General features: G+C 31.5%; 1 protein-coding gene across 5 annotated transcripts in view; it reads left to right on the forward strand.

Annotated features, from left to right (window-relative positions):
- LOC118181454 (ETS homologous factor-like) overlaps nt 1-26,078 on the forward strand; it is a 212,595-nt gene that overhangs the window by 160,004 nt on the left and 26,513 nt on the right. For all 5 annotated transcript variants that reach the window (XM_035350625.2, XM_035350608.2, XM_035350619.2 and 2 more), the window contains exons 2-5: nt 1,252-1,330; nt 21,249-21,399; nt 22,762-23,013; nt 25,095-25,247. In XM_035350625.2, coding sequence (XP_035206516.1) covers nt 1,252-1,330; nt 21,249-21,399; nt 22,762-23,013; nt 25,095-25,247 — 635 coding nt within the window. The remainder of the gene's footprint in view (nt 1-1,251; nt 1,331-21,248; nt 21,400-22,761; nt 23,014-25,094; nt 25,248-26,078) is intronic.

Genomic DNA, 26,078 nt, shown 5'->3' on the forward strand with positions numbered 1-26,078 from the left:
ATTGCATTGCCAAATGAGTATACAAATTCTGTCTCAAAATATGAGCTATCTCTTACATGTTAAAGTATCAAATTAAGGATTCATTGTATTTGCTATATTATGTTTTTAAATTAACTGTAAAAATTTAGCATTAAATTTAACGTAAAACTGAATTTTAATCATGAGTTATGTATAATTATCATATTTATACGTATAATTTTATGAATATAAACTTTTATAAAATTATGTATTTATAATTCTACATATTTATAAATTCTACATAATCTACGTATTTATAGAATTATAAGATTATTAAAGTAGTTGTAGACTAGATCATTAATAACATGTATATCCTAGATCATTAATAACATGAAGTTACACACTCGATGTTTAGTACTAATTTAATCAGTACTGGAAAAATGATTTTGAGAAATTTGAGGAAAATTTCAGCATTTATCCGTCTTCTAGCTAATGCAATGCTTTTCAAAATTCTCTCTAACTCATGTTTTTAAACGTTTAAAATACAAGATTATGAGGTATTCTCATGATTGAATGGATGTATTTTTAATTTTCTTCTAAAACGTGAATTAAGTAAAGTCTATTAAAAAAAAAAAAAAAAAAAAAAAAAAACGTCATCTGAGATATATAAGAACTGATTTTTGTTGCCGTTTAATGTGCGAAGCGACTTAAAAATGGAGTTTTATAAATATCAGGCTAAAAGCGAACTCCTAATCTCAAAAACGAAACGTAGTGAGGGTCAAAAGCTATTGCTTGTGTCTGCCATTGGCTCCACGTCGCTTATCGCCAAAAATTATTTTTCGCCAAACAGCTTCGCCAAGAAGCTTTCTCACTTTCCTCACCGCATCACTATCATCTGGCGCTAGAGTAGAAGTAGCAGTTGTTGGTAGCGCTCCGATCAAAACGAGTTATTACAGAGGCGACTCTAGAGGCGGGATAGAAAATTTTTGCCTTGATCCGTACGCCCCGCGACCTTGTGTACAAGACAGCCTTCAAGGCGATTCCAACTAGTTAGACTTTTTTATTCTTGCATTCCCTGTCCTTCCCAGTTGGCGTGTAGATCTGGAAAAGAAATCTTGTTGAATATTATTAGCGGCTGCCCATCGAAACATGAGTTCGCTGTTTTGCAATTTTCAAGAAACTTTAGAAGAGTGTCTCAATATGATGTTTTGTGATTGTTAAAGAGAAAATTCGTGTGTTTTTCTCTTACTGTGTTCTGACGACAATTTTTTTTATATTTTTTCCTTTGTACAGGACATACTATCATTCACACGGAACTGCACCAGTCCAACAAAGGACTATGCTGAGCCCCGATATAGCAACAGACTTACAGGTAAGCATATTTAACTTTAATCGTAATCGTTCATTCTGTCTACTTTGTCTGTTTATAAATTATGTTTTCTTATAATATAAGAGTATGTCATTTAAAATATTAAATTTTCCCTCCTTCTGATTAATTTTTATTCTTTATTTTTATAATAATAATTTAGATAAAATTAAATCATTATGTGGTTAGTTAGATATTCTCTTGCAGCTATCCTTTGAGTAAATCACTTATAAATCTGTGTGTTAGTAAAGCACATCTTGGATAGCGCTTTGAGTAAATCATTTATAAATCAGTGTATTAGTAAAGCACATCTTGAATAACAGGAAGAGAACTATTTAATTGGGTAAACAGATCCTAGGAAAATTATCAATTATTTAAAAAAGAATGTTATTATTTTGTGGGACTATAGTTATATTAAAAAAAATTCTGCATTTTGAATACCTTTTAATAAACTTTAAAAAGAATACTATGACTTTCGGAAGTACTGTAATTTATTTTTAATAATTAACAAATTAATTATGCTTTGTTTCAGTGCATCGAATATAGCCATTTTTAACTGAATAACTGATAATTTTGATATTTTTTATTAAGCCGATTATATTTGTAATAAAAGATGCTATACAATTTTAATTTGTTTAAGAACAGTTTGAAGTGTAGAACATTGGAAGAACAAATATGTGTGATTAAATTTTGGAATATTTTAGAGTTGATACTTCCTGTTTAATAGATTTCCATATTAAATGAGTCAAATTTTAAATTATATATAATTATAATTTATCTTTTCTGCTTTACATTCATTGCGATGAGTGATTTATTATAACTGGTGCTAAAATCTCTGCGAAATATCTTAAATTCTTTCTCTGTAAGCACAAGGAGATCTGAATTGCGTTTCCAAAATCATATTTTTATGACAAACTTAAAATCTTAGTTTTGCATTTTTAATTCATTTGCATATTGTTATCTGTATTACGGTAACGTTATTTTAAGAACTGTTCGGAACTTTTAAATAATTTCTCGCACATCATATCCTTCTTTTTTGTTTATTAGTATTTATATGGAAGTTTTATATTTCGAATACACGGGATATATGATGCTGCCACTTTGCAAAGTATTTAAAAATAATTTTTTTGTTCCACATCTGATTGTTATTATTCAAAATACATCTTTAAAAAATACTCGACCTCTTTGATCACATTACAGAATAAAGGAGTTAAAAGTTATAATGATCAGAATTTTTGTCTATAATAGATATATGAATAAAAAAATCCACATAATTTTTTTTTTTTGTCTTTCTGATAGTTTGTATGTACGACCTATTGTTAAATTATAAAAAGAAAGAACTCTTAAATTGCAGAAAACATGTTCTGGTCTTGCCAGCTGGAGGTAAAGGTTCAGTGTTTAGAATCCAATCTGTAAAAAAAAACATAGTATTGAAACGGACTATCTTTCCCCAACATTAGATATTATGATATAGTTAAGAGTAGTAGTAGTAAAAATATAGCTTTTCAGGTAACCGCCCCCCCCCCGGATTCAGATGTGTAACATGCCTGCTCATTAACTGCTTTTATGCCTGCTCTTCTATGGTTTATTCGCGTTTATATAGAAATCTACGAGTATGCAGGTGGTTAAAGGCGCAAATCGTCGATAACATGACGTTTCATGATAGGCTGCTAGTAGCTGAAGAGGCAGACTGCATTACTTATGTGTTTGTGATTACGTATATTACGACATATATTACGATTATTCATATACGACATAAAAATATATGACTTTCTATTAGAAAGTCTTCCACAAAGTCATCTCTGACCTTGCAAATGAAATAATTTTTGTATGACTTTTCATAATTAAAAAATTAAAATTTATTCCATTTGCATAGATAATAAGCAGGTAGGTGGCAGATTTATAGGTTGAGGATAGTGTCTAGATATTTCTTTAAATTAATCTCACCTCCCAACAATCTAGATATTTCTTTAAATTAATCTCAACTTCTTTTTTATTCTGTCTGTTAATATCTGTGCTAAAAATAAACAATTTTACCATGTTTGGAAGAATTTTTCAAATTTGTTATTGGCTTTTTTTTTTTTTTTTTTTGTGTTAATTGAATATCGTGTTACTCAGGTCATTTGCATATGTGACAGCAAAGTTTTCATGTGTCTGAAATGCTTCGCTGTGCCACACTTATAATACTTAAAACATGTTTATTTTAAAAAACAATAAGATGTTCTGTAATCTCTTTGTACGAAATTTCAATTAAAATTATATTCAAGTGGCATTTAAGCGTAACCGCAGGTAATTAATATGCTCGTAGCATTTTCGTAAAAACCGCAAACTTATTTTGAGCTTTCGGAGAATCATATTTTGTAGTTTTTACGTAGGAAGTTCGTTTATTGACGTCTTTTGAGGTTTGGGTATGATGTTTCTTCTTATATTACTAAATTCTAAACTGTATCGTAATATGGTAAAACCACGAATGGTGTTTCATAAATTATCCCCCGCTTTCCTTTTGGATCATGTTTGATTATGTGTTAACATAAAATAATGATGATTTTCGAATTGTGAGAAGGGATAAATTTCGAAATAATAGACACTGCATTAAATTTTTGTTTTTCATATTTTCCCTAGTAGTATTATTTTTATGTTTGTTTTGTGCACTAAAGTAATGAATAATTTGTAATAATTAGTATTCTGGGCTCTCTGCAGCTGTTAAAATACATTTGCTGGTGAACAACTACTATTTCGTCCCGGGTTTAAATATCGGTGAATGGGCTTCTTCATGCGTGTCTTCGTAGTTTCCTCATGTGTAGCGTAAATATGAACACATTTCTCCTAAATAATCTTCCACAAAGGCATCCTTTTCCCGAGTTAGGTATTTCTTGCACGCTTTTCCATAATTCAAATAATTTGAAATCTATATTTGCAATTTTTATTGGGAGAAAATGAGCTTTCATAAAATGAAAACCAAACTATCAGGTTTCGAGGTTATTAAAGTAATATACTTAAATGCCTTATGGATTTATAAATAAGCATAAAAAATAATCATCTAATATTAAAATTTAATTGCTACTTAACTGCTTTAACTAATGATTTATCGAGATATTTCGACGCGCTATATGTATATGCAGTAACTGAAAGGTTGTTCTTATTACCTACTAGTAATAGTTACGTCTCAAAAATATGTTTTCTAGTTGCATGTTGGGTGCTAGAAGTTTCTAGTAACAAAGGCTTAGAACTTAATTTCAGTTTCTCCTTATCGACCCGAAATGTTCATGAGACGTCCCGCTAACTTTTTCATGCTGATAACTTGATGTTAGTTTTGGTGAATTCCTGTAACAGACATACTAAGGGTTTGACAATTAACTTGTAGAGTCATTAGGTTATTTTCATGTTGAAGACGTAAAAAATGAGCAATGCTCTCGCCGGAACTCGAACCCTTACCTCTCGAATACGCGCAGAGTGTGCTAAGCGTTACACCACGAAGACTTGCTGAAAGAAGGGAGAAACGACCGGGGGATAAGGGACTCAGTCGCGAAATCCTGATGGTGAAGAATTATCATCCACCACCTTTTAGTTTGGGCGCCACCGTAGACATTTATTATGATTTTTAATAGCAGGTGACATGAAAAAATGTGGGAAACCCTCGCCGGGACTCGAACCTGGACCTCTCGAATACGCGCTGATTGTGTTAACGTTACTTCCCGAAGGCATGATGAAAGGAGGGAGGAAATTGTCTTACTTCATAATTCTGTGATCGTTTTCATAGTGACTGAGTCTTCATAAATTCTGAAGTGAGCAATATAATTCAAATAAATTAGAATCCAAGTAGCAGTTTAAAATTAACCTATTAACAAAAACTTCAAAACATAAAAACTTATAAAATTTTCATATCGTTTTATGTTATTAGCATAAACACCGGTACAACTTCCGGATTTTAACTTGAATGGAGTTAATAATGAATGAAGATTAAATTTCCTTTTACGATTGGTTATCACTGAATCTGTCCTAGGGGCCTCAGTGATTCTTCCACTTGAGTTGAGCAACGTGAGCAATTCCCCTGTGGCTCAGTTTCATTTGTGTTCTGAACCACTTCGGAAAAAGTTTTGCTTTTTTTCCCTGATTACTTGATAAGTAACTATTAGTTTTGCTTTTTCCCTATCTAACTTTATTTCTTTTCTCTTCTCCGCCCCCCGCTCCCCAAAATGAATTTTGTCAGTAGGGTAGTTGAAAATTTAATAATTTCGTTTTCCCCCCTTAAAACTGATAGTTCAGCAGCTGTACAGTATCTGAGTTTAAATCATATTTATTGAAAAAAAAAGTTCTGACGCATATGAAAAATTACATTAAAACATGTAGGTGGCAGATTATAGGTTGAGAATAATTGTTTATATAGAGAAGTTTTCAAGATAAATTTGATCTTTTTCACACTGGATACAGGAAAACCGACTACGAAAACACCATGCAGTTTAGCAGAAATACAGTATTTCAGAAGAGAATTATATTTAATATGTAACTGTTAAATGATGTAATCAAATTGATTTGGTTTCATTTATTTAATTATGGCAAACATTCGAAGACTATCAGCTTGTAGGGAGGGATGCCTTAGTGGAGGTCTTTTCTCGGGAAACTGACTCGTATGCTCGTTACACATGGAGTAACCACGAAAATGCCCATGAGCCATCACGTTTTTCATGACTGAACCCCGGACCAATTTACCAGCGTTCAACGACTTTACCGCTCGGTCGCTGTTGGGCCTTTTGAAATCGAATTAGGAAGGATTGCGATACTGCGATATTAGGGCTCTATTGCCTATTCAGTACTTCCCAGAGCAATTACAGAGTTCTATACGGAGCCTTAGAATGAATGGAGCATGAAATGTGTCCCACATAAGAGTTCTCAGATGGTGACAGGAAGGACTGCTAACTCTCATGGTATCACGTGAAAAACTCTTCTGATCATTGTACTTCCAACCTTCATACATAAAAATAGATCACTGAACTTATTATAATTAGTTGTAGCTATTGGTTATAAGCATAGTTGATTGAAAATTAGTGCTGAACTGAAATTTTATTATTTTATATTTGTTGCATAGTTATACAGGACTAAATTCGTAGAGCACCGTCGTGGTATTTACGTAGAGTGCTGTAAAAATGCTTTCAAAAAAGTGTTTTTCAAAAAAGTTTTCAGTGTCTTTAATCCTGTTTATGTTGACAGCTGTTTTTCAAAACTACCACAATCACGTTGATAGCGAAAATTTAGATTTCAAGTTCATTTTATTAAATTTATATTTATGACGCAGACTATTTTTTTAAAGTAGTGCCTCAGCGTAATCAGATTTTGTTTACTCTTAATCATCGCAAATGAATCTGAAATTGCTTATTTATGCTACTTGTATACCTTAACTGGAAAAAATATGAAACAGATGGCACCTGTTATTGGAAAAAATCTATGAAGCATTCTTGGGCTGTGATCCTTAATTTCATTAACAAAATCAATGAATGACCGAGATTTTTTTTACCTCTCTTGTGTATCTCTGTATATAATCCGTTATATACCTGGGATATTTTAGAAAAACTGCTAAATTTGACTTAATTATATGTAATTAGAAAGGATCCATAGCTCCCCTGTTACGAAAACCATGGGCCTTATCCTGAAGATCCTAGATTTCTCACCCACGCAGAGCTGTTTTCAGCCAGCAACAACTGTTCACTTCTTATCTGGTAGATAAGAATTTCAAGAAGGGCGTGAGTCTAGCATTGTGTGACCCACATCAAAGTCGATGTCTGCTAGCCGAAGTTCAACGAACTACTCGTTTGTGGCTTAGTGGTACAAGGTAACTCTTTTATCACCGATTTAGACAATCTCTTGCGCCCTTGACATTTTACTTCAATTTCATTGACCGTCCTTGCCCGAATGTTTGGAGAGAGCATCGTTGGCAATCTGCTTGTTGGTAAGGTCGTATTGTTAGGTTAGGTTATTGCTCTCTTTTCTGACATCAACAGCAACATACTGTTGAAATGAAAAGTTTTGCCAATCGCTTCAACAACCAGAATGTTGCCAGTAACTTTTCTCTCCTACAGTTAAATCTCAAAAAATATATTGCTCATTTTTCTCATTCTACAAATATAAATGTGTAAATGTTTAAATATTCGGCTGATGAGTAATTTTTAACCACTAGCATATATCTTGAATGTAAAATTTTACTTGTTAGAAGTCCGACTAGTAAATTAAAGTCAAAAACGAGAAATGTCTTATATCAACATATTTGATATCATTATAATCGACGTATTTAAATAAGTAATGGCTAGTAGGTGCTACTTAATCGAGAGCTGTAAAACATGAACATTTCAATACCGAAGTTTTCATATTTTTTGAATAATTAAATGAAAAAAATCATAGTTTTAAACAATGATCAACACATTTAATCATTCTAAAGTTTTAAAAATGCTTTTAATGGGCGCGTGGCTGAGATATAAACCACAGCGAAATAAAATGACATCTTGTTGTATAATAACGTTTTCAGTTCTGATTGTTTATTTGTAAATTAGGGTTCTAAAAGGATGAGAGTTCTACCTGCTGAGAGTTCTTAAAGGATAAAAGATGCCATTGAAGCGTAAAAGCTTCGATTGTTCATATTAGGATGAAGCTACGAGACACTTATTAACTTATTTATAGTTCTTGTCGAATTAGTCATTTAATTGTATTCTGTTTAAAAAAATAAGCAACAGTAAAAGAGCTAAAATATTGTTTATACATTGTCACTGATAATAGCATCTGCGAAGGTTTGTTAAAAGACCTATTATACGTGATAAATTTATATATTATTTAATACGTGTGTGATATACCTATTATAAACATAACGTATAATAGGTATATCACATTAATTTTATTTGAAAGTTTATTTGAAAGTAGTATTAACTTTCTACAAGCCACTAGCTTTGTTAGATTATTTAACGAATAGGAAAGTGTATTTCTTTAAATTAGACTATAAAATATTTCTGTTTATATAGGCGATCTGTGAGAAGTTGTGTTATGGAATCTCAGGAATATGTTCATATATTTGTTAAGTTTCTTCTTTAAACGAAGGTAAAAATATACTAGTTTCAGATTCAACTGGAAATTGAATACAATACGTTTCAGTTATTGTAGTTGATTTAACCAAATAAACTGCTGATTTGGTTGTCGTCTGCAGCTCTTTTTTTAATTTTTATTTTAGCCAACAATGTGCTGTTGTAATTTAGTTAAGAAACTTAGGTGTGCTCAAAAGGTAACGTGTGACTGGTGTGGAATCGTATTTTTTGGCATATTAATGTATTAATTAATCACCAGTTATTAAATAGCCGTAATTAATCAAATAGTAGCTAACTTAATAATCAGTCGTAGTGGAATTTGTATAAATTTCAATATAAAGTGTTGAAAATTTGGAGAAGAAACACTGCTCAAAACTGCATTGAAAATTCATTAAATTTCTAAAGGTTTATTTCTTACTTAGTAACAATTATCATTATCAGGTTCATGAAACTACATTAAGTCAATATCAAGTGTAAATTTCTAAACCTTTGCCCGGAATTCTTGCTAAAATGTGATTTTTTAATCATTTCTTTTTATTACATTTGTTTGATAAATTATTTACAACAAGTAGAATTTACAGAAGCAAGCTAAATCAATTTACCTAAATCTTAACAAATTTAAATCTGTTTTAGTAATTTAGTAATTTTAAAAGATCAAGGTACAGAGACATTAGGATTTTTTTGGAAGCAGGAAAGATGAAAAAATAAGAACGTCTTCGCCGGGAATCGAACCACGGACCCCAGCGTGCAGAACCACTACACCACGAAGGCACGCAAGTAAAGAGGGAGAAATACCTTATAAAGGAACTAACGTTTTGAAGTTAAAGGAGCTTTAAAATTTACATTTTTACGGGTGTAAGCTTCCAAGAGATTGTACTTTGAAGGTAACATGTTCATTTCTTTTGCCTTCTTAAGCTGTCGATTGTCTTAATAATCTATAAAATCATCTTTATATGACTATTAAATAATAACTAGATTTTCAATTTTTAAGGTAAAGCATATATTTATTGTTAAATTATTAGTGGTAGTTAAACTAAAAGTTTCTGTAGAATTTTTGTACTGCAAGCGATATCGTACGTTTATTCAATATTTTGATTTAAATATCATTTCCTTTGTTGTTAAAATATATAAATACACATTAAGTTCTGGTGCTAAGTCTTCAAAAAGACTTTTGTAAGTAAAAGTTACTTCTGCCTTCCATGAAAAAACATTTGAAATACCATTTAGCTTCACTTCAGTTTTATCTAAATACATTAATGCTTATTCGCATACTGATACTAAAGATTATAAGTTATTGCCATCTGTCTTCGTATAAGTTTATTCAAGACATTTGAAGACCTGGTCCCCTTTTTCTGAAACATATTTCTCCTCATAGGGCCCCTGACCACAAAACGGGCCCCCTGTACAGTGACTTTTGAAGTTCAGAAAGGTACAGGACGTGGCAATATGATCGATAACTGACCTCAAAGAAGCTTGATGTCATTGCACTCTTCCAAACGTGCTTATTTTTTGCCCGAGGTAGTTCCCTAAATGGAGGCTATCTTCGCTGGAGGTTTCAGAAATATTTAGGTATTCCAAGAGACCAGACGGCTATCTGTTTAAAAAGGGACATTTTAAAAAAAATTTAAAAGGAATGGTTTAGTATTTGCATTACATATGACAATACGGAGAAATCCTTTTCTGCGAAAGGAAAATGAATGTGCAATGAAGTACCGGAATTCAAAGTCCTTAACCAATAATATTGTAATTATGGATAACTTTTTCCTTTAAATAATATATATATATATATATATATATATATATATGTACCTTTTAGTAAAGAAATTAATAAATTATTAGTCAGCGTTCCTTACGTTTTGTACAACCGGCATTTTTATTGCTCCGTATATAAATGAGGTATTAGAATTCACTAAGTTCTCGACAGTTTTTTTTTTTTTTTTTTTCCTTTCGCGCGGACCTGATGCGAATTTATTGATCTGCAAGTGAGGAAATTTTATTTTTTCGTTTGACGAATTTTATTTTAACAAATATTAATAAAATTTGAAACTTATTTCTGTAAAAGAAAATTCAAGAAACGTTTCCGAGAGATACGTTTCCTCGGAAAAAAAATGGAATTGTTTTATTTCCCAAACTTATAAATCACTTTAGTTTCAACTAAAATAAAACAATGAAATTAATTTTTTTTATTTATTTTGGTTCAGTGATTTTAACTAACACTGCAATTGATGGATCACTTTTCTCAGAAAACTAAATAACGCTTTTATCAGTTTCTTGATAAAAAACAATAATACTTAGTACATTTTTTACGTTATGTACTTGGAACATTTACAGTACTGGGTATATCCATAGAAAGCGGAATAATCCCATTAGGATTATTGTTTTTTTTGGGGGGGGGCGAGTAGGCCAAATGTAAATTTAAGAGAGGAATTTTTTTTCATCATATATTATGAAGTTTTAAAAAAATTAGTTTTTTTTTTTTCATAAAACAGAATATAAAGACACTTTTTAAAAAAAGTGCAGTATTTCATTTTTTAAAAAATTTTACTTTCCTAATTACAGCACCAATTTCTGTTTCAACATAAATGAAACAATGATATTAATTTTTTTAATTATCTAAATCCAAAAGTAAACACAAAATCTCGTTTTATATTTTTCTTTACCCTGTTAAAGAGAAATAGAAACCTAAAATAGGGAATTTTTTAATAAGTTAAAAAAAGAAAATTTTAACCTATTTCTATTTAACTAAAATTAAATTAAGAAATTATTTTTGTACTGACGTAAAATATAATTTAATCGCTATAAATAAGCAAACAATGTAAATTGATCTAAAATAATAGTAATAAAGCATGTTGAAGTAAAAAAAAAAATAAAAGGTGAACAGATTAGCAAAGTAAGCTTAATTTTACTTGACCAGAAATATTAATACCGTTTCGAATAATGGAAGTACTAGAGATGATTGGAGTCATATTATACTTTATTAAAATGTCGAGTCGTCTGTTTTCTATTAAATACATTTTGATTATTAAAAATCATTAATTCGTTTGAAAGTTTCAAATATTTCAAAATTCCCCTGCGCAAATTACCAGTGGATTTTTAAATGAATTAAACGGCTTTGTAGTCCCCTCCCCCATATTTAATTTCTCTTTTTTTTTTTATTTGGGGGGGAGGGAGTATTCGCTTTGCCGTATTTTGTAAACAAGTAAATTTCCCTAAATTTTTAATCATTTGCCGTTTAAGTGAAGTTAATTTGCTGGTTAATTATTAGTAAATGTTGATGAAAATGACAATGTTACTCTGTTATAACACGATTTCCATCTTTGTCGTCGAAGCTGACAGTTTATATTGTTATTTCTTATGCCTTTTCAAAACGGTTACGTTTATTAAAAATGTGTTATAAATTATAAAAAATAATAAAATGCGTAAAATTTGTGTTTGATCTGTGCATATAAATGTCTGTATGTAAAAGCGATTAATTTTCAAAAATTAGAGCGATGAAAAATTTGAAAAAAAATTTTTTTTTCTAAATTCTTCTCTTCTGTACAAATTTATGATTTTACCCCATAGTTAAATTTATTTATTGCAAATTAGACTCATTATAAAAAATTATGGCTCTGAGAATTTTATTAGGCGAGTAATTAGAACTTATTATTTTATTTTTTATTTCATATTCTGTGCTTTTAAGACAATTTAAATCATAACGGCTTTACCCACTACTCATCTTCTCTCTCGAATAACCGCCTCAGGGAGGGAGGAACAGCTTCCATCCCTCTTCAAAAGAGCACTCTCCTTTTTCTAACTAATTGGCTGTTGCTATCCATTAACGTGTCAACTCCCATCTTTCAAGAACTAAATCAGCGCTTTTCTCACTTTTGACTTGTTAACAACTGGAGATCTCGCCCTTTTAATAGAATCACGTATGAACTTCGGTTACAAGTAAATGAAATGAAAGGAAATTCTATGTGAATAGAGTGTGGTTACGTTTTCCCTGTATCTCATTGATGTATATGTAATTTCTAGTCCTGTATACGTTAATTAGTTATTCCTTAATGATCTGTGCTTAATTATTTTCGTTGTAATCTAGCATTATGCAACTGATGTTGTATGTTACCCATCTGCAAAATAGTTATGTTTAAGATTTTGCCTACGACTTGATTCTAATCAAAATCCTTCACTATAGAACAGGGATTCTCAACCAGGGGAGAATTTCATATTTACGGGGGGGGGAGAAGTGCGGTTAGCCGTTTATTTACCTGTAAAGTATTTTGTTTTAGATTATGAATATAAGAAACTAGTAATTTTATTCAAGTTTTGGTATATATTAAGATTTTTGATACTTTTCTTGTTTAATTTATAAAACGCATAAAAAAATAATCTTATATGTATTTTTCGAGTTTCGGAAAGGAGAAGGCGGTGAATGATCATCTAGCAATAATAAAATTTGTGTTCAGAGCAAAAAAGGGTTGAGAATCACTGCTACAGAACGATTTCCGACTGTCCAATTGATAACTTGTGTTTAAGGCGAAGTCTCTGGTATAGGGTTCCATCGCATGGGTTCCAAAAAGACTTAGTATAATTTAAAATGTTCTTCTAATATTCTTTGTAGAAAGATTCCGAAAATGTTTAATATAATTTAAAATGTTATGCGACTGCGATATTCAAGCGCTCAATTCAATTTCCCGAACACAAAACAATGGTCATCGGGATACAGCCCACCTTCAACCTTCATGCAGTCGACATAGTTTGGTGGGATATGAACCGTTCTGCAGCAGCAGAGAAATGCAACGCCAGCTGTCGTGCTGTGAGTGATCTACGGCGTCTTACACATAGCCAACAAGAAGCGATCGTCTGACGTGGTAATCTCCGGCGTCCAGACCCACGTCTTAGAAGGGTTTTGATGTCTTTGGTAACTCTTCCACAGCCTATTGATGAAACTACGACGCATTCAGCTTTCCGAAGAACGGATTGTCTTGCACCCTCCAACGCATTCTATCGCGCAGATGGTGTCTTCGCCTTATTTTTTTCACCTTGGCTAACCTCAGATTATATAGAACTATCTCTGCTTGCGAACTGATTGATGCATAGGGTCCGTCATGCCCCTTTTTAAAGCGCTGTGCTGTGGTTGCGGGATTTGTGTTTTATGCTCATTTTGGTAGCCTATTTTCTTTGGTGATGTATCCTCTACCTCATACGTCAATTACATGTTTTTAATTCCTCTTTTTACATTTGTACCTTTTCTTTTAGCATTTGTTGCTTATTTTTTGTAGCACTAGTGTATTTAATTAAAACATGCATATGAATATTTCACATTTTGCGCGCAGAGTGGAAATCTGGCTTGAATATTTACATAACAGTTTAAATTATAAAAATATTTGTTTCAACACACTTTTCTAGTTACCAATTCTCAAAGCAGCTATGTTATATAGCCAGCTGTAACGAAAATGGAAGTAATTGCTTTTAAAACAAATACGTTATCCTCATTTTTACAATAGTAACAAATTCGAAAATCTTGATTGTTTTAAGATGTACGAGGCCTCGTAAACATACATTTCACACATTTAAAGTGTCACAGCCGGTGATAAAGTATGATCTTATACTACCATTAGGTGGATGAAGGTAGGTATGAAAAGAACAATATTGCGTTACTGGTGTTATGTAAGAATAATAACTAACTTTAATTCTCAATAGACAGACATGTTATTGCTTAATAACAATTGATTAGTGAGCTTTGGTTTTATTATAGCTGGATAGAAGATTTCAATTGCACTTTTGCCGTTATGTAAGTTTATACGTTATTAGTGTTACCTAAGAATCATATGACAGATATGAACTTTGAAAATGGCACTCTCCAGAAAGATTTATTATAACCGTTTTAATTCTTACTGTGATAGAAAGGAGAAATAACCAAATTAAACAGAAGACTTTAGGGTTTATTACAAATTACAATTAAAATTTTAGCATATATCCATCAAAAATATTTTAATTTTCATTCTGTTCTGTTATTAAAACTTTTTCTGTGCTATTTCCAAAAGTATGCATTTTGATTTCCTAACAAAAATCTTGATAATTGGATTTATCACAAAATATGGAATTGCCAAAACAGCTCCCCATTACTTGGACAATGGATTAAATCACCGAATATCGAAATTTTGATTTCATAGGAATGAAAATTTTCCGTTCTTTTTATACGTTATTTTGTACATACATTTCTGTGTATTGTATCTTATTCATCATAAGGAGTGAAATATTTATATCTAAATAAACGTGTTTTGTATTAAAGAAAGCTAATGACTAATTAACTATTGTGAAATTAATGAACTAACCGATTAACTAATTAATTATTGTGAAATTAATGATTGACTATTGTACCGAGGAACTAATGAATGTTTTATGAGCAATTGACTCACTATCTCGCGCGCTGGAGATGAAAATGTCTCCCCCCATGCAGTCATTGGTCGCTTTAAAATCGTTGAGTTATTACTAAAAAATTCGTTAAAGTTTTACAAAATATGAAATAGATAATAAAACAAATTCCAAATTTGGGCCTCCAGATGCCCATATTCCGCTGGAGGACTACGTTATTCAGAATATGATGGCTCTAGGTACCGTTGTCTTTTCACAGTGCGAAAAACATACATTCTTGCAGATTTTTCATTATATAATTTCTTTAAATATAGTGCAGCGCTCTAATATTTGGTGGCAACAATTTGAAAAGTGAAACTCCGTTTTATAGTGGACGACACAAAATGCGAAAACGAAATTAACAGCCCTTCTGGGCGAATTGCCCCTTTGGGCTAAAAATCAGAAATACCTTATGGAATTCTATCCCTTGAGCGCTAATCGACAATCTGAAACGATTTTCTTTCCAGGAAAATGAATTGTATTTTTTTCTCCGGGCAATTAGAGAGAAAAATAAATCTAAACGACAACAGTAACAATCAGACTAAGAAAAAATGAAAGGAAAAAAAAAAAAAAAAAAAAAAACTGCTGTTTGATACTGTAAACCTAGTTATGTCTTTTTATTTTTAGCCCGCTTTCACCTGGTCCGTCCACGCGCGCGCTGGAATCATTCATTAAGACCAACGAACCACATTGGTTTAGCCAGCGGTGGTGGTGCGTTGGGGAAAATGATCTTTAACGTTGGAGATTGGAGAAGAATATTGAGAAGGTTTCGAATACTTCCTCCTTACTCCTTTTCACTTCCCTAAACAACGGCTTAATCGAAAAAACCAAGAGGAAAAAACAGCTATGTAATATCCTAAAGTTCGTTGCTCTTTTCTTCATTTTAATTCGATATTCTGCGTTGAGACAATAAGTAATGCGCAAAAAGCATACGGTGCTTTTGTCTATTTACTTACCTCATTCTCAACTACAAGCGTGCTTAGGCGCAACAACTAGGGCTTTAGCGCAGTAGGTGTTGGGCACTGTTTATGACCTCTTATGAAACTTATTTATTGGTAACCTGATAGGGTGAACTTTTATATCGTTTGCTTTTTGCGTAGAGTTTTTTTTCCTAAGCGTTCGGAAACCTAAGGCAATAATTCTCTGATGTTTATGTAGAAACAAAATCTGATTTTTAATCTACTTGTTTTTTCTTTTATTAAGGAATTATTTGTTTTTTATGAACAGGTTACTTTTAGATATATTGATAATATAATGTGGCAGTGCAAAAAATTGTTTACTGCTCAAGTTTGTGGTTTCATTTTGTCAGGGGAATTCAGCTTATTTACAGTATTGATATTTACAGTAAACAGGAGCTCTTTTGTATTTGAATGGGCTTAGAAATTACTTAGTGAATGCGAGTCATTGCGTTATTTCTATTTCTGAGTTTGGCTTGCAAGCAATTTCTTTTCTTATTTTCTAAAATATTAATACAGTATTATTTCTCCGCTGTTCGACGGCCTTTCTTCAGCCGATCCATTTTTCGATTACTTTCTTTCAAAATCATAACTTATATATTCCATGTCCAGATTCCCTTTTTTTGACATATTTCCTCTCGTTGTGTAAATTTAAAGGTGAGTTCATGTTCTTTACCGCAAGCAGTAAGCTGTGCCTTCATAATGTTTATTTCTCTTACGATAATGCATTTGCAAATTTAAAATGACTGGTTCATATTTCGGCGTTTTCCCAGCTTCCGAAATTCTAAGGTACGGTATGAAAGTACACAAAAATGTTTTTGTAATTCAAATACTCTTTAGGTCTCTGAATTACGAATGAAATGCTTTTTCGAAAATGTCCGTATTAAGACTGGGGACGTCACTGTATTAGAATATAAAATACGCTTTACCTTTTCGGTGTAGTGGAGGCTGAGTACCTCGCCAGTGCGTTAGAGTTCAAATTCCGGCTTAGGAATGGATGTTTAAGACTTTGTTGTCTTTGTGCAGTGGGAGTTCATATACAGTCTACCCAAACGTCCTGTTATAAAACGAGGACGAGGAGTACTAAATAGATTCTAGGTTCCCATTACACGTTGGATCATCGATCATAGTTCGGTGGGCTGAATAAAGTCTCATTGCCATCAATAGTGCTGAAAACCTATGCTAATGACAGACGAACATTCTAACTCTTCATGACGTTGTCCGTAGCTACAATTAGTAACAATAAAAATGCAATTTTAATATTGTAAAAATTTAACACATTTCAGCATTTCAGTTATTTATTAGAAACAGTCACCTAAATTTTCTAGAACTAAACTTTTACCCGAGTGAGTTTTATTGAGTTTTCGTTAGTGGATTGTTATCTGCTTCTTCACCTGTAGCATTTGTAATTGATTGCTTGAGAGTTGAAATACAGGTGGGGAAAAGTGAATAACTGCAGGTAAAAATAAAAAGCGAAGTGACCTAAGGCTGTGACCTTAATTTCCACTTTTAAAAAACAAACAGGATGAAGGGAACTTCCCAAAACTGTATGAAATATTTTTCACTGACTAGAGAGGATTGGAATTCCCTTGGTAAGAATACGTGTCCCGTTTGTTATACTCTATTTTTATCCGAAGAAAGCAAAAATAAAAACGCATCTCTGCTTTGTTTGCGAGTTAGAAAGCAAAAATCTAATCCTATTAGTATTCCTTTTGCACACACCAATAGGTAGGTAAATAGGCTGGCTGATTACCGCGCTAGGCCAGATTAGCCTATTTTTGGAAACAAGGAAGAAGTGCACTTATCTGCCCACTTAAAGACATAAAAAGTAAATCGCGTATTAAGAACATTTTTGATAGATTGAGTATCAGCAGGTTGTGAAGAAACGGATGTATTTATAAACTGAAACTGGTTTAGCGAAAGCGAGCCGTTATGAGATCTTTTATATTCTACTAATACTGGATTTTGAAAAATTAAGTTGGTCCCGCATGCTGCCTCGATTTTATAATGCGTCTGTGAGAAAATCTTTAACTGTTTTTTTAATTCTAGTACAGGGATTCTCATCTAGTGGATTTCATAGTTCAAGGAGGGGGGGTGGTGTGGTCAGCCTTTTATTTACCTGTAAAGAATTTAGTAAAATTTTATGAATATAAAAAAACTACCTTTATTCAAGTTTGTTATTTACCAACATTTTCTGTGTTTTTTAGTGGTTACTTTATAAAAGCTTATTAAATATAATATAAATTTAAATAAATTTATATGTATTTTTCGAGTTTTGGAAATGACGGGGAGGATGATGATATGATAAAAATTAAAGAGATTCTTGGAAAAAAAGGGGTACTCTTTTAGTAGAGCTTCTTTAAAAAATTCAAATAATTCTTGAGATTGACTTGCATTTATCTCAGTCTCATGAATTAGTTTAAATATGTAGCATTTGTACTTGACAATTATACAATAACAAATCTAGAATTACTATTTCTTGTTAGGTTTAAAACAGTTATGTCTGCCATGAAGGTATACAAACATAATATACATACATTTTTTAGTTTCGTAAACGCTTTTGACCACAAAAGTCCTTACCTAGCCTTTATTTTCGTACATATTGCTATAATTATCTTTAGTATTGATAGGCCCACCAGCCGCCGAGTGGTAAAATCGTTGAACATTGGTAGTTCGGTCCGAGGTTCGAATCCCGCGAACTGACTTGCCTGCATGGGTGTTTTTATGGTTTTTCCCATGTGTAACGTATATACGAGCCAATTTCTCTTAGAAAGTCCTCTACGAAAGCATCCCTCTCTTAGGCAGATAGCCTTCGAGGCTATCTGCCTAAAAGAATTACATAAACCAAACCAAACGCATAACCAAACGAAACCAACCATAATCACATAAACCAAAACCAAACGAAAACCTTAGTACTGATATGCCGCTCTAGCAAATAATGAATTAAAATCATTTTCAGGAACAAAACATAAAAGTCTTAAATTGTCATATCATTAATTGTCTTCTTCAAAATGCATATATGATTGTTAGTTTTAGAAATTACCACTTTAAAGGTAATTTTATAGAATGTTTAATAGGTAAATAGAGAATAGCGATTTCTGAAATATATTGAAATAAGAAATGGCTTTTAGGAATTGTAAATGTGTAATTGAGAAATTGTTTAGATTGAATGTTAATTTTAAATATCATATATTCACTTTTTTTAAAACTGAGTTTTCCAGTTCCTTATTTTTTAGTATCTCTTACGGGATTCACTTTTGCAGTTATTTCTGCTTGCATGCAATATAGTAATATTTTCTTTATTCTGTTTCTTTTTAATCACAAAAGATGATGCGATTCAGAAATCGCTATTCTCTGTTTTATAAATCTGACAATTCTCTATTTTATGAATCCTTACAGTTCCTATGCCAAAGTTTTTACGTCCGTTTTGATGCAAAATTTTGTTTCCATTACAAAGTCATAAAAGAAATAAGATCCTAGTCATCTAATGAAGGAAAACGTTGCATTGTTTTACTTCATTGATTAGAGATTTCTTTTTATTTTATAAAACACTGAAATTTTTCATGGAATATTTCTTGCATCAGCAACTACTCAGATCTATAGCTGTGTAATACATTATTTAGATCATCATAGATGCTTTAAATATTGGATGTCTTGCAGTCACAAATATAGGTGTGCGGTATCGCAGCTTAAGGGAACCAACATGATACTAGCAAAGTATATGACAAACTTATTCTAATGACATGAAAGCTGAGCTTGGCCTGTTAGAAGTAAATAACTGTTATCAGGAATGAAAACTGAAAAGAATTTGGGTCATACATGAGTTATTTTCGAGCTTTATCGATATCGTTTTTATCAGTGCTGATATTTAAATACGTCTTAATAAGTATTATCTATGAGCTGCAAGATTAAAAGCTGTTGAATAAAGGTTTAAAAATTGATTTCGTTATGGGAAATTTAAAACTGGATTTTGTGAGACGCTAAATTTACATTAAAGGAATTATACGTATATAAACATTAATAAAAGTTTTCGATATCATAGTTATTGTTTTATTCCATTTTGCCATATATTCTATTTTATTCTGCAAAGTATTCTTTTATATAAAGTCCGGTCTCATTATGTAGTCAAATAATCCCTGTGAAATTTCATTTGGCAACAATAAATAATTAAGTGTAAAAGGTATTTTTTACTTCCTTTCCGCGTACCTTCTGGGTAGCACGTATGGATAGTAGTCGGAACGTAAGGGTTTGAATCCCGACTAGGATATCGCAAATGTTTCATATTCTTGCATCGATAACCTAATGGCTTTAGAAGGATTTTTGGGGGGAATATTATAAATGAAACAATTTGATACATGAAAAAAATTAAAAAAAAAACACCCGTGATATTGTTTAGAACATTTTATATAAAACATATATTTTTGTATTTTTATCGAATTATTCCTGAAGCTCAGAATTAACTCTAATAAAATTTATAAATTACAAACTTAAATTGATGTAGATCTTATTAGAAATTTATAAATCGCGCGAAAGAAACCTGAAGATTAAAACTGTGATTTACAGAATATTATTTCATATCTTCCAGTCAAACGTTAACCAGTTATAATGGCAATAACTGTATTAAACTCTTATTTCTAAGCACAAAATTGTATGTTGTGGTCTTAAATTTTTTTATAATTATAATGTGGTTAAAATTGGATTAGCATTACAGCAAAGTCTGTCTTTTTTCCACTTTTCAGTATGAGTTTGCTTTGAATGAATATAAAAAACCTCATAAAGATTATCTATCTTCTTAAGGAAGGGATATTTTCGTAGAGATGTGTGGATATGCACGTTACAATGAAGAAAAACCCATGCAGCTAACCTGTTCAATAGGCTTCGAACCCAGTGGAAATAGCAGTACCTATTCTCACCATCACTGGCGGACTTCCCAGTTGTTAGATGTTATAAATTGAATGGTTCATATACTCATATTAAACATCATTCAAAAGCTTTTATATTCGAAGTAGTATAAAACTTAATATCATTTCATTATCTCTAAATCATTGCCTTTTTTTTTTTTTTTTTAATCACATTGCTCCTCTATATAAGTACTGTCTATCCGTAGAATTGCATTACTCTCTCTATAGAGAAACATACATTACATATATAGAGAAACTATATGTGTAATGACAAGACCAGGATAATATTCTCATACTTTAATCTTTCAATAATATTTTAGATTTGTTTGCATGACGTGAGGTTTATATGTGAAGAAAATACAGAATATATTAAACTAGCGAAGAGGTTTTTGAATGTGTCAGAATTATCAGTCACTAGCCATTTTATAACAGGCTTTTCCATTGTAGTTTATAACGACATGAAATTTTCTTAAGACTATTAAATTAATTAAAATAGCTGTTATAGGAAAAATGGTGGTTTTTATTGAAACTAATTTAATTAGATGTCATCTTTTATGTATTAATCAAGAAAGGAAACTTTACCATATGTATTTTTCCATTTCAGTATGTAGGTTCAGACGTTCCATTTTACGAAACCGACGTTGGAAAAAAGGATATGCAGTATTATGATTTACAGCCGATTCCAAGTCATTCCTCTAACCAGTATAACAGTTCTGCAATCCTAGATTACATCTTCCAAAACAGTGGGGCAGATGGTAAGTAAACAGATTATTTTATAAGTAATAATCACGCGATTCTACAGAAAATGAAAAATTTCAGAACTTCATTTGCGATGTTACTTGTGGTTATGTTTAATTAATCACCGGTCTGACCTGTCAACCATTTGACGTTTGTTTTGATATCTAGTTAAGACAGTTATTTTTAGTGCTTCCACCTTTTTTTTAAGAAAATCTCACTCATTCTTTTAAATTGTATGTAAAAATTGGCACTAGAGAGATAAACTAATTGATGGACAGTGAAAACGATTTGCCTTTGTAACTAGAGGTCTTTGAATGCTTTATTATGACTATTTCTTAACTTAAACTGAAAACGTAGTAATAATAAGATTAGTAAGACAATAAGGTATCATTTGATACGTCAATGTATAAATTGTTTAAGTAAGACCCTGAAAACATGGCTAGTTCAAATGGCTAGTTCAAATTATCAGACTTCATTCATTATAAATCTGCAATACCTATAACTGCCATGTTCAACAATACGCTTATCTTCATAACAACTGGCTGTTTTTGCCAGGGGCTAATACTCAGGCACTCACTTCTGCATATTCTGTACCTCAGAATTACCTAAAATTTTTATCATTCCCTTATTGTCTATGTGTAAAGAAAAAATATGATTCTACTAATAGATTTCTTTAATGTAACAAATTTAATGGCCAACAATGTATTTCATGTATTCTGTTTCTGGTACAATGCTTTCCTAGAGTTTAATTTCTTTCGTTATTAGACAAACACCTTTGCAATTATTCAGTTTAGCTACAACATCTTATCAAGAAAATTTCTGTACCATACTAAGCATTATTTATTCTATTAGTTGGAACTTCGATAGCCAAATTTTTGCACATCAAATAACTTTTGAATTTCAGACTATTGGAATAAAAACATGTTACTGGCTATTAAAGCATATCATTTAACAAAATCGAAATTATTCACGGGTGTTAAGATTCGAGTCAGGTAGTTTATAAAAATGAAAATTAATTTTTATTCTGGACAAGAAAGTGCTTGTGTAAAATGGAAAATGAAAATTTTTGCTTGATTGTAGTTTGTATTTATTTCATAATAATAAATTTTTATTAGTGTTTTAAACATGTTGGATTAAATATCGACAGAAAAACTCTTACAGAAATTGTTCAGTTTGAAACTGCTCCAGATCGCTGTAAAAGAACTATTTCCTCAAAACATGATGAAATATATTAGGGACCTTCTAATTAGAAACTCTTAATTATGAAAAATCTTGACGAGCTACTCAGATCTGGGCTTAATACTTCGCTTGTCAGAATTGATTTAACTGTGCAGATATTACCATTTGTCTCTGATTTAGTTTTCATTTTCTCCCCATAGATTTAGGTGCTTGGGAAACTCGATCATGGCAAAACAAAGCTCCGAACCAGTGGAATGAGGGAGATGTATTAGAATGGTTTTTAAACTGGTCGAAAGAGACTGGCATTGATCTCCTCGACGTGAACATGCCAGAATTCAATCGTATGAACGGCCAGACTCTGTGCGAATTATCACAATCGGATTTCTGCACTTTGGATAATCGATATGGACATATATTGTACCAGAGCCTCCAAAATACGATAGCAAATCATTGTAAGTAAATTAATTATTTTTAGAATGCTTTGCTATTATTTTGTTTAATATTATGAGTAAAATATAAACTTGGAGAGAAAGTGAGCCTTATGTAATAAGGAAAATGACATCCTAATTATTTACTTAACCGTGGTGATTTGGCGTATTATATGTGAAGATAAAGTTGTAACTGTATAACCTGGAATGACCAGAACTGTTTTTGTTCAATTTTACTTGAATCATCTCGGATATTTGTAAAAGTATTTCCAGAAACCTAAGATAGGATAGGCATTGCTAATTGTTTAATGCAAGACTGTCATGTACACGAGTGACTTAACTGTAACTAGAAAGCTCTTTCGAGCAATTAAGGAGAGAGTGAATTTAGCCTTAGTGGGTAAGGACTTGTATTAACGAAGCTTAACAGTGTGTTACTTGTTTGATGTAGTTTTTGCAGATGATCCTTTATTTAAAAATACTTCTTCTCTATTTAATGTGCTGGTATCAAAGAATTAAAGTATAATATATTTTAACATTTTATTCTCAGAAGAAGAAGGGACGTAAGATTCTAATGAATAAGTGTGTATCGGTAATGCTTAAGACTGCTAATCAATGATCTATAAATAGGGGACCAAATGAGAAGTATTGTTCTGTTTGAGGACTTCAGTATTGTTAGCATATATCGCTATGAGTGTTGGATTTGAGTATTACGTCGATCACGTGAGTGTAAAATAAAGTAGCGCTAGCAAAACATTTTGGTATATTGTAGGACAAACATGTGAAATATGTTCTCTAAGATGAATGGTAAAGAGTCTACCTAATAGGTAAAAGTAAATGAGATTTGTGATTTGTTGTGTAGGTACACTGCCCCCCCCCAAAAAATAGGACAGCTCTAACCGTTCTACTGGGCCGATTAACGAAATTCAACTTGCGTTTTTCATGTCTCGAAAGCGCAACTTAGCATATGTATTAGATTTATATATAGTACTGTTCTAATGTAGGTATTTCGACACAAAATAAGACTTTTTCTGAAATAACATACTAGTTTTTCCCATATTTCGATTCTACGACTCAAATTATGCCAAATTGGCAAGTTTTGTAAAAATCGCACGAGTAGTTTTTAAAAAATTAGCTCTCAAAATTATAGCTCCTCAATGTTAATTGAATTTGATATATATTTATTAATATCTCTTTTTTTTATTAAACTTACTTGGTCTCTTCTTCCAGAATTCAAAATTTAGGTTCATTCCAAATAAAAATCGCCCATCTTTTATGATTTATTTTTAAAATTTGTATTTTTAAATATTTTTATAAATTTTACGAAAAAAATTTGAATTTTGTCCTATAAAACTTTTACCATCATCTTAAAATGTATGTATTTCTAAGCATACCTGCAAAAAAATTTTATTTAAAATTTCATAGAATATACGTGAATTTAAATATTGGCGCGTTTAGAAATTTGCCGTATTTATTATAAGCGATAATAACGCCAAATGCGGTTTACGCACTTTGTTAAAATTATTTGAAATAATGAACGATGATTTTTCCCGGTCGTTTACAATGAAAGAAAGGAAAGGAAAATAGGTTGCTACAGATTAAGAAGTTCGCCGAGTGAATTATTCTTGACGCGAACTGAAAAAAATGCGCTAAGAGAAAGTTTTGAATTTCTCCGTAAATTTCATACCAAATTTTACAAAATTTAATATTTAGGCATAATTAGAGTCGTAAAATCAAAATACGGAAAAACATTAGCATGTCATTTCGGAAAAAGTCCGATTTTATATCAAAATACCTATATTAGAACAGTGCTATATAACAATGTAATACAAATCCTAAGTCGCGCTTTCGAAATATGAAAAACGCAATTTGAATTTCGTCAATCGGCCCACTAGAACGGGAGATATAGAACTCCCCCCGCCGCAGTGTTTATCCGTATGGCTGTATATCCATTTAAATATTATCATATAGGCTTAGAAGTTATGAGCTGGAAGAAACTCGGTGCAATCGGTATGCAGTCGGATTATGCTTTGGGCTGGGCGTTAAACTGCTGTACAATAAATAATTAGTTATATTAGTTAATAATCAATATTCCATTTTACTTACAGATCAGCCCAGTCCTACGGCACTGGACATTGCGGCATGCATCAGATCAGACAATCCACTACCAGCGTTCCACACGTGGTCTAATGACACATATTCACAACTTTTAAATTGTGTGGGATCGGAAATTCAGGGTAACAGCCCATCATCCAGTCACGGTAAGCCTTAGCCTTTCTTACCACTGCTTACTTGTTCACTTTATCTGCCAGAAAATTTAGTGGAAATGAAATTGCTTGCTATCCTGTAATTTAACGGTATGCTTGACTTTTTAATTGACTAGAGGTGTCACTTTTATACAATTACTTATTTTCTATGTAATTATATTTAACTAATATAGTTCTTTTTCTCCTATGCATATTTTACGCTCTTTAATTTGAAAAAACCGTTCGCATTAATCAAATTAAAACGTAAGATAGTGGATCAGATAATTAGAGGGGCTAATATTCGGATTGTTTTTCGTTAATATATTAGAATTGCTTTCTTCTTTAAATGTTAATAATGATAAAATTTAATCTTTATTTGGCTTTGAAATGATTCCTAAATTCAATAAAAGCAAATAATGTTTTCTGTGAACATAAATGACTAGTCTATACTATGAAAGTTTAAATTAGTTATTTTCTTCCTTACATTATTTAAATTTTATCTTGCTTAGTATAGAAACAGCTTTTCTTTCTTTCTATTTTCTGAAGTTATTTCTTTCGTCTTCCCGCCTCTTTAATAAGAGAGGCTGCCTGTTTGCCTCTCATAATACGTGAACCTTTTTCGATGAATTAAGTCCCAACAAGTATCAGATTTTTTAATTTAATCCCAGTGATTTTTTTCTCATGAGGGTATGTTACTCCCCGCCGGCCTTATTTTTATGATTTTTTTTAATCCATACCTTGTGGTTATCGGACACGCATTTAAGAGATAGAAGAATAGATTGAAGATAGTCAGTGATGTCTTGAAGATATTCAATCATTGATGCCATTCGAATTCGTACTTAAGTT

Source organism: Stegodyphus dumicola, chromosome 5, assembly GCF_044657685.1.
Source record: "Stegodyphus dumicola isolate Sdum_Otavi_A_Nest chromosome 5, ASM4465768v1".
NCBI classification, from domain to species: Eukaryota; Metazoa; Arthropoda; class Arachnida; order Araneae; family Eresidae; genus Stegodyphus; species Stegodyphus dumicola.